The 10,860-nt window shown below is 35.1% G+C and overlaps 1 protein-coding gene across 1 annotated transcript; it reads right to left on the bottom strand.

Annotated features, from left to right (window-relative positions):
• Window positions 1-4,206: 4,206 nt before the first annotated feature.
• On the bottom strand, window positions 4,207-10,580 carry LOC113092089 (nicotinamide phosphoribosyltransferase-like). Its single transcript, XM_026257686.1, has 6 exons — window positions 10,429-10,580; window positions 8,187-8,412; window positions 7,742-7,861; window positions 6,846-6,986; window positions 6,608-6,733; window positions 4,207-5,853 (listed from the first exon to the last, which is right to left on the bottom strand). The coding sequence occupies exons 1-6, from the start codon at window positions 10,488-10,490 to the stop codon at window positions 5,680-5,682; spliced, it is 849 nt and encodes a 282-aa protein (XP_026113471.1). The 5' UTR covers window positions 10,491-10,580; the 3' UTR covers window positions 4,207-5,679.
• Window positions 10,581-10,860: the final 280 nt, after the last annotated feature.

Genomic DNA, 10,860 nt, shown 5'->3' on the forward strand with positions numbered 1-10,860 from the left:
GAAAACAAAAATAACACTTTATTCAACAATTCTTCATTTATGTGTGTGTGCTGTGTTTAACAGATGAATACATATAAACTGAATAAATTGTATTTGTTTCAGTATTACTACTTTTTGTTGTTTTTTTTTGTTCAAATGAATTTTTTGTAAAAACCTACTGTATAGTGCCTATATAAACTACTCACTGTACTGTGTGCAAGTACTGTATAACTATTCCTCACACTCTCATTTTTATCTGTGTTTTCAGTAGTTAGACTAGATAACACTAGGTTGCAGTTACAGTTTGTCAACGAGTAAAGTAACCAAACAAACTCCAATTGAGGTATGTACATTCTTATATGAGTCTTCAACTGTGCTTTAGATGAATTCTTATTCCTTTAATGCTTTAACTAAAGCGTCTTTAAAAAACTTTAATGAATATAAACCCACAATCATTTCAAGCACTTGTAGTGCACTATATAATAGGTAACTGATGTTATGTAACACTCTTTTACTATGCTGCCATACTGACTCAGGTTCAGCAGTAACATTTGAATGTGTGGTGGCATGGTGCCACTCATCGGTCCTAATTTCTCTGCCTGGGAAGAGGCTGGATGACTGGCATCTGGAGAAAAGTGCAGTACAACAGAGCAGACATAAACCTCAGGACTGATGGAACGACCTGGAAAACAATCAACATAATTCTGATTCACACCGCTGCTCACTCGCCAAGGAATTATGGCAGTAGCCAAGATAGTCACTTAACCTGCACTGAGAGTCTGAGAGGTGCAACACAGCTCTCACAACATTTACAGCATGGCTGGATCTCTTTCTCCTGCTGTGCCAACAGTTGCCACATTGAATAAGCATGCAACTCCCACAGTAAAACGGGTTCAGTGTGCATACCTAAGGGTTCTGAGCAGCCGGATAAAATAACAAGAGAAGAAAAACCCACATTGAAAAAGGATAATATGGTTTGATTCTTTCCATGCTGATGGGTCACCATCATGCTAAAATGAAATGCAAAACATAACCATATAACAACATATGCTTCTCAAATTTTAAATGAAAAACTGTATCATATATATATATATATAATAGCACACCCAAAATTGCAAATTTTGTCATCAGTATTATTTTAGTATTTTTTTCATAGTCAATAGTATTTATTTATATTCTGAATTCGCTATTATTATTATTATTATTATTATTATTATTATTATTATTTCAGTTTTTATTTTAATTTTAGTTTAGGTTTTAGTAATTTTGTGATGTGCTTTTGTCTTTTGTCTTTTTTATAAGTTTTTTTTTTTTTAGCTTTTTTATTTCAGTTTCAGTAATGTTTGTACTTCAACTTATTTTAGTTAGCTGCCAAGACAACATTTCTAATGTTTAATATTTATAAATAGCCTATTGTCTACATTATTAGTTTTGGTAATGATAATAAAATTATCATTATCAAATTTTTTTACACAATTACTATGAATGTTAATGGTGTCCGAAACAACACTGGAACCCTACTGAACTCAAAATATAGTTTTAGTTGAATAACCGAACTTTTTGAAAGGGGGACTGAGAATAACCATTTTTTTAGGCCTGAAAATGAACATTTGGTCCAGTGCTGCAGTGCTGAACAATTCTGGCTGTTTGTGAATGAACACTTCCTCTTTTGAATTTTTTTTGACAACCATATATAAACGGTGCAACGTTCAATTTGGTTTCAGCTCAATTTTCACACCAGTCTGCTAAACCAATCACCATGCCCATACCAAAACACAAATGAAGTGAAATACGCTTAAATATAAAAGACAAAACAGGAGATTCTGGAATTGTGCTGTGTAAATGCGTTATCCCTCCTCTTATTCAGCACCACTAATCTGGCGAAAATAATCAGGATTAAAATTTGCACTTCGGGGGTGAAATGATTACAAATCAGAAAAAAAAACAAATAATGGGCAGACGCACAGACACAATTAATGCTTTAGATTCGCGCTTCTTTGTTAACTGCCGCCGTTAAAATGAACAAATGCAACCTGCTGTTGTTCATGAGCATGTCTACACAATGCGTGCTGTCTGTCATGATGCAGCGTTACAAGAGACGCTGCGTGCGCGCTCGCAGGTGACATTTGAACAGTCGCGAGTGTAAGACAGGTGCGACAGAGCTGATGTTAACTCAGCCCTCACCCTCTTATCAGTGGTCAACAGACCATTTCACATCTGAATCCATGACAACAGGCTTAGCAAAGAGGTTGCTTAGCAGCAACTAATCCAATGAGCGCCGAGCGTCCTATCAGTATTAGTGACAACAGTTTTAGCCAATTAACAGATACTCTGAAGATGCTTTCCTACATGCCATTTGCTTTCTGATCTGCAACATGCTGATTTAAAATATGTCTGACACTGACTATAATTGACGAAACAAGCCTCGTTTTATTACCAGCGCAAGCAGTATTGAATTGTGTAAGCATTGCGCGCATTTTCTGGATTCATTGAATGGATGCATGTATAACTGGATTAATTAAGATATCATTCGAAATGCAAATTACAAAGAGCTGCCTGGAATTAAAAATATTAGGAATTCGATTTAGACTACACTTAATTGGCACAGGAAGAATATAATGAGAAAAACGGATACATGTGGTTCCTTGACGTTCTAAGAAATGAAAGTAGGCTAAGTTTCTGATTTATTGCGATGTGATTGCAACTTTTGACTTAATGTTACTAATTTAGTTTTCCAAATTGTTCACGATTTCAGAGAGAAATTAGAAATGCACTTTGGAAAATGACCAATAGAGGACTCTCTTTCATTAGAGTATCTGTCGTCTATGAAAAAACGTCCTCAGATTTCACAAATATTTATTCGGTTTTCATGCAACTTATTTGAATCAGATAGTTATTATTAGCAAAATTATACATATATTTTTTTTAGAATTAAGAAATGGGTTAAAAAGTGACAGCAAAGAGATTTATAATGTTGCTAAAGCTTTCAATTTCTGTTCTTATGAAGTTAAATGTTGAAAAATGTGTATCATAGTTTGACAACTGTTATAATGGTTGATAAGAAATGTTTATTGAGCAGCACATAAGCATATTAGAATGATTTCTGAAGGATCACGTGAGGCATTTGTCACATTTGACGTCACCAGAATAAAATAATTTTAGAATATAAAAAAATATATAAAAAATATATATATTTCACATTATGATTGTTTTTACTTTATTTTTTTGTAACCTAATACAGTCTGATGAACATAAGAAACTAAGAAAGCAGAGAGAGAGAGAGAGAGAGAGAGAGAGAGAGAGAGAGAGAGAAAACTTATTCCCAAAACCTTTAAGCCACAATTTAAAATAATAGAATGATGATCATTTGAAATGTTTAATACACACATAAGCTTATCGACTTCTGCAAATTAAACCCTGGTCGAAATAGAAAGTGTGTGACTTTTTTGGTCAGTGGACAAAATTGCATTATACAAATATGCTGCACATGGGCAACGGAACAAACTCACCAAATCTCTACTATGGTAAAACCACGACTCTCATGTCCTAAAAACACATTTCGATATTTAAAAAAAAAAAAAAAAAAAATACAAAACGGTCACTGGTGTACCCTTTTTAAATGTACCAAAATGTACACCTGAGGTAATAAAATGTACCTTTTATGTACTATTTTGAGGTAAACCAGGTACAAAGATGTACCCTTTGTCACCCCAGTGACAGCTTTGTACCTTTTTTTCTGGGAGTGAAATGTAATGACAGTAGGAATTTTGTGATGTCCATGAGGATGTGTATGAAAAGTAAATTTCATGTGAATACAATATAACTATACAACAATAAAACATCTTAAGGCAAGCCATGGTCTGTTGAATATAAACCGAAACACTGTCAGGTTTCACTGGAATTTCTAGTTTGTTTTAAATAACTCAAAACCATTTACAGAAGAAATGAGCACATAACTCTTCCTCACTCTGAAAGTCACATTCCTTCCTTTGGCATTCCGTTCCTTTTCTGCTATGACAGTTATGAACAAAGCAGACTATCCAAAATGGCACACTATGTTTATGCAATTAAAAACTGGGAAAAAATCCAGACATACTGTCACCATAATAACCATCACTGCTTTTGGTGCATATTCAGTTTCCTCTTCATTTACAAAACATTTGCTTTTTTTCAAAATTACCATAACACAAACTAAAAAGAAATAATGAGACACATTAAATATTGAGACAAAGTTTGATCTACATTTATTATATATTTTATTCTGTCTATTTGTCATTCAAAAATAAAAAATGCAACAAGAATGCTAGAATTTATCATTGAAACAATCATTAAAGAGTATTTACATAACAGAATAGATGCTTTTTAAGTGTAAGGATCATCACTTCATATTAATATACATTCTTATTAGTTAAAAAAAGAGGTAGGGTCAAACTGCTTCATTTCAGATGTTCGGAACAGCCTGGAAATGAGTCATTTCCATGATCGAACACAAAGATGATGACACAATAAACAATGTACACTGTAATTAAACCCACTGCACACATCTCATTCAGCATCAGCATATAGATGACAGAAGCTTGATGTTGCCTTCAACATAAGGCAACAGAGAAAGAAAAAAAAAGCAATCACTGAACATCATTCATATGTGAGTCACAGAAGGATAAAAGAGAGAAACTGAGTATGATGGACAATATTAATTGTGAGAAATGAGGGGAGGAGATGACAAAGCAAAAGCGAGTGACCGTCACTGAGGTTTGAGTGGTTTTTAAGGCACCATCAGCAGCTGTATGGAAACCAAATACTGAAATGTGTTTGTATGATGTATTCTGTGCATCTCAGAAGTCTTAAACCAGATCCACATAAGTCACACTGTAACTATTATCAGGAAACATTTGATTCTTTTCTATGCAGCATTTACTCACTGAGAGTGTTTAATGAGAGTGATATCAGGATCAATTTGCTGTTCTAAAATCCTCAGAGAAGAATTTTGTCCATCTTTTCCAACAAAAGAATTAAATCTAATTTACGTGAGCTATGTAATAGCAAGGAGACACAAAGTGGGTGGATCTTTATCAAGTGTGCATCTCTATGCTGAACACAACATGGGAATAGTTAAAACTGATTTGTTTATAGTAAAAAAAAAAGTAAAAATTATATGCATCATTGCTATCTTGGCATTATGGGTGTCTAAAAAAATATTAAAAGAACACCCCAAATCCTCCAAAAGTGAAATAGAATTCTTTTTTGCATTTTCAGAGAGTACGTCACATCAGAAAAATGGGATCATGTGCAGAATTGCTGATGCAGAAGCCCAGATATGATCATGAGATCACCTCAAAAGAAGTTTCCTTCATTTATCAATGTACTGCCAGGCGATGCTTTAACAACATTACGATCAATCGATTGCAAACCCTGCCGTAATATATTCCTGAAAAATATTCATGTTACTGAAGCACCAACAAAGATATTTGGCATCACAAAGTGTGGTAAAATGAAGGAGGAACTAATTAACCCGGTGGCAACCAAGTCCAAAATTTAAGGGTTTCCCTTAAAATTTGAAAAGTCAGATGTTATATGTATTTGTATACTGTATTGGCAACACTGTGTCCTGCTATATTGATGAGCATCTGAGTGTAGTGGAATTGGTCTGTGGTTGGTCTGTAGGCGGCAGTGTAGAGAACAGTGCGCATATTGTGCTTATTAATGCACGCCGTTCATTATGAGTTTCTGGTGGATCTCCAGAGAAGTGTTGTCCTCTTTGTTGTGCTCGGAAGGGCTCACATCTTCTTCCCAAATCTGAGCAGCTTTACGGATCTCATCCAGAGTGTACTCCTGAAGGATGGTCCCATTTTCAAACACAGTCACCAACATGTCCTACAAACGGAGATAATATTAAAGGATCGCATATTATGACCAGCACTATTTACATTTTTACATACACAACTGTTCAAAAGGTGGAAATCAGTATGATTTATCTTTTAAAGAAACTAATACATTTATTCTGCAAGGGTGCATTAAATTGACCAAAAAGTTATATATATATATATATAGAACAAATGATAGGTAAAAATTGATAGCCTGAATGCACTGTAAGTCGCTTTGGATAAAAGCATACATTTAATTTAATTTAATTTAATTTAAATGTATATAAAACATATGCTGTCCTTTTGAACTTTATATTCATCCATGAATCCCAAAATAAAATGTTCATTGTGTCTTCAAAAATTATTAAGCAGCACAACTTTCTTGAGTAGTAAATCAGCATATTAGGATGATTTATGGAGGATCATGTGACACTGGTATAATGGCTCATGCTAATTCAGCTTTGACATCCCAGGAACAAATTAAATTAATTGTATAATTATCTTTTATTACATAAATATTAATTGTTATAATATTTCACAATATTCCTGTTTAATGTATTTTTGACCAAATATATTCAACCTAGAATTGCCACAGAACTAAATACAATTATATATATGCATCCTCCGTTCAGTAAAGTTTAATGTGGGAAAAAACAAAAAATTTAATAAATGCTAAACTGTGGCACAGTATTTTCATATGAACAATCTTTGGGAAAAATCTGGGAAAAGGAAGGTTAAGATGTTGCAAAAAAAGCTGATTTAACCTCCTGTGGTTTGCCTGCTCCTCTTTCCACCGTCTCAATGAGGCCATCTGAATTTCTCCTCAGAGAGAGACGTCCACGCTTGGACCCTTTAGACGGGTCCGTCACTGGCTGCTTACAGACGTCCATCTATGCAAACACAAATGACATGATATATATATATTTTTTTAAAAACAACACTGCTCAAATGTACTTGATTAAACAGGATGTTTTAAAAAGTGAAACTGATAAAGAAACTCACGCCTTTGCCATTGGTCTCCACATAGCTGCACTTAAAAGCGCAGTTTAGCGTGTCTCTGTTGATTTTCTGCAGCAGTGCACTTCCACAACCGAAAAACACATTTTCAGCACTCCAACCCTCATCGCTCAGTTTCTCAAGAATCTGTGCTAGGCAAAAATAAATAAAAAATTCATTAAAACACTGATCAGATTATGATCCATGATTTACCACTGGGTAATAATTATTCATAACCAAACAGTCATGAATGGTTGATAAATCAAGTTAACCCTGTACACACAATTCCACACATTTCATAAAGACAGTAATATTAGTATGTGATAACATGCTAGTCATATGAGCACTAAAGTGTGATCCAAAAGTCTGAAACGACAGTGAAAAAGCTTCTATTTTGCATTTCTCTAATATAGTCTAATAACTTGAATTACTCATAACTATTTGATTTGCATTTAAATTGTGCAATAATTTGCATAACAATGTGTGTGCTAATTGAAAAATTGACATGGATTTCTGAACATATGATTTATTTTGATGTTTTGCTTTACTGGCAGCAGTGCTCAAGTTTGCTTTTGTGTAAAAGCTGAATGTTCTCCAGTATGATTTGAAGACGATTTTCCAAAAGAGCACATTGTGTTTCAATGAAAGTAAGAACATACGGCAGCCTGTACCAAGGAATTCACATGATCATGATCAATGTCACAAATTTGACACACACACACATACATAGAATATAGTCTCTTATGCTCATCCAAGGTTTCATTTACTTAATACAAAATGCCTTAAATGTTAATACTGTAACATATTTTTTACAATGTGCACTAATTTGCATCTTACTAAGTCCAAAACTTTTGAACGGTAGTTCATGTTTTTGTTCTCTCTTGGTCTGAGGTTTAGTTTACCTCATTAATCGAGTTCAGATCAATTCCATCCCCCTGGATAATGCGCAGGTATGATGGGAGCACCTTGTAACCAACTGAGTTTAGAGAACATCCGAAACACTCCTCCAAAATCTTTATCACCTAAAAGCAAGACAAGAGACAAATAAAGGAGAGGAGCAAGTGAAAATTAAAGGCATAAAGGGCTATAAAGCCAGCTAATCGATCTTAACCCCACTATTTCATTCATCAAATGCAAATATATAAAAGGAAAATCAATATTCCAGAGCATTACATTCACATAGACCAGCCAGCTCTGTTAAGTCACAGTGCAGCACCGTGCTGGAGATAGCCTATTTGTTTGAGTCTTGACTCCACTAGAATAAAGTTCAATCACTGAAACAGCTGCCTTAAGGTCTGTAGTGAACACTACTCCACTCTGAGCACACTTGGTACAAGATACACACACCTCTATGAGGGTTTGAGCGGGGTCCCCGGAGTCTGGACGAATAATGAGCGCAGAATCCTCACTCCTCTCCATCACTCTCTCCTTCAGCTTGTCCCCCCAGATGTGCTTACAAGCCTTAAAAATATCATAACTGTCGCTAACCACAGCTACAGGCCCAGAGGGAAACTGCTCCAGCATACACTCAAACGCATCTTTCTCTCGGCTCTTGCCCCAGGAGATGATAGTACTACAGAGACATGAAAAACAAAGTGTGACAAACCTTCTTCAAATGGTCTACTACACTAATAAGTGAAGTCCCGCCCACTCATGCTTTAATTTAGTTTGAAGGTGGATGAGGTGCATTATAAATAAACAGGTTTCACATTGCTAAACAAGAATCAGAAAGAATCTTTTGCTGCAGATTAGTCATTAGTGTCTAATGATACTTAGCCATAGAGCTATAAAAATGTCGGAGTGATTCATGGAATGGTTGAAAAACGTGCATTTGAACTATATGACGATGGAACAGCGTCACAGAAGAAAAGGCGTGATTTGAAATAAAGAGTGAGAGCCATATTGGGAAACGCACTCAACCGCACAGACAAAAGGCGATACAGCTGCGAGATGGATGAATGTGTAGCTACTAATAGAACTAATTAGAATCAACGGAACAAATGCAAATTAACATGCAGGTGTTAACGTCACCGTTGAATTTCACGACACAAGCTGTTTGAAATCGAAGGCAGCCTTTTAACGGACTCACTGCAAAATCAGTCTTAAAGGGAAATTCTCTACTGGTCACTAATTTCCATGCAATCACAATGAAGTTTTCAAGCTAGAAAAGAACACAAAAATATCCATACAAATTGTTATAGTTTTGTGTCAAAACAGACTAAAACATATGCGGTTTATGACTGAAAATCTTAACATCTTCTCTAACAGGTTCATGAGAGTTCATGAGATTTGTGAATAAATCGTTCTTTTGAATCAGATTTAATTTGGTTTTCCAATTAAACTCGCCTAATCTGATTTACTGAATGGGAACACACACTCAATGCCGTCATGATCACATATACCTCTTATATGGTGTTTCTGTGTTATTCTCTGAAGCTTTGAATGCTCCAGTCCCCACTTAATGTAACTGCATGGAAAAAAGTTTTTAAAAAAAGCAACCATTACAGTCTTCAAAGTATTCTTTTTGTGTTTCAGGGAAGAAAGCAAGCCATATGGGTACAGAGTGATATAAGGGTAATGATGTTTAATAAATTCTTAATCGTTTTAAACATAATTTGTCATAAACTAAACTAAAACAGGTTTCAGCATTTCAAGGTACCATATCATATCCAAAAATCTTAAAGGATTAGTTCACCCAACAATGAAAATGGTCATTAAATACTCTTCTTCCTGTCGTTCCAAACCCATAAGACCTGTGTTCATCTTCAGAACACAAATTTAGATATTTTTGATGAAATCCGAGAGCTTTCTGACCCTGCACAGACAGCAATGCAACTGACACATTCAAGGCCCAGAAAGCAGTAAGGACACTGTTAAAATAATCCATGTGACATTAGTGGTTTAACCGTCATAATCATAATGTTATGAAGTTATGAGAATACTTTGTGTGCAAAGAAAACAAAAATAAAAACTGAATTCATCAATTTCTTCTCTTCCATGTCAGTCTCCGCCACAAATTCACGAGAGTACCATGACACATGCGTGTGATGCTGCTGACGCAGGAGCTGGCGTGGTAATCTTGTGAACACGCGTGGATGATTGACACAAAAGAGAATAAATTGTTGAATAACTTCATTATTTGTTTTCTTTACACACAAAGTATTCTCGTATCTTTGTAAAAATTAAGGTTGACCAACTGATGTCACATGGACTGTTTTAGTGATGTCCTTACTACCTCTTTGATCCTACATGTCAGTAGCGATTCTGTCTGTGCAGGGTCACAAAGCTTGTATTTCATTTAAAATATCTTCATCTGTGTTCCGAAGATGAACAAAGGTCTTACAGGTTTGGAATGACACGAGGGTGAGAAGTTAAATTTTTTGGTGAACTATCCCTTTAAAGCTGTGCTATTTTAGTTTTATTTAGTATTATAAATACTATCATAGTATTTATCATTTCACTTTGAAACTTTCCTCAGACTTAATTTCTTTCAGGCGATCAGGTTTTAGGTGGGATGTTACAAAAAACTAAATTTGATTATGCCTTGTCGAAATGAGTGTGCAGTAAATACACAAGTGCATTACTGTACCTGTGTTCTGCAGCAGGGATGGAGAACCCAGCCATAGGACATGCATAGTATCGTTGTGCCATCAGCAGACCCGCCACTGTATCTGTGCTGCAGAAATTCACCAGATGAGCCGCTCCACCAAGTGCTGCCGACTAGATCAGTAAAGAAAGACACAACCGAAATGAGTCAATTAACCTGTTTAATGTCAAACCTCAAAGTCTTTGTTGTACAATGATGTTCTTGCGTCTCCAGTGAAATCCAAAAGTTCAAATGTTGGGATTTCTCTCACGCCATTTAAAACATTAGCCGATTCCCATTATGTTTATCCTGTTTTTATAACTGTATTATAGACAGTGGCTTTTAAGAAGCAAATCATAAGAGAGGTTGTGACTTTGACATTTAAAATCAATTGTGTGCCCAATTTAAAGCCAGTACGACATTTTCTATATTCCC

Source organism: Carassius auratus, unplaced genomic scaffold, assembly GCF_003368295.1.
Source record: "Carassius auratus strain Wakin unplaced genomic scaffold, ASM336829v1 scaf_tig00214456, whole genome shotgun sequence".
NCBI lineage: Eukaryota > Metazoa > Chordata > Actinopteri > Cypriniformes > Cyprinidae > Carassius > Carassius auratus.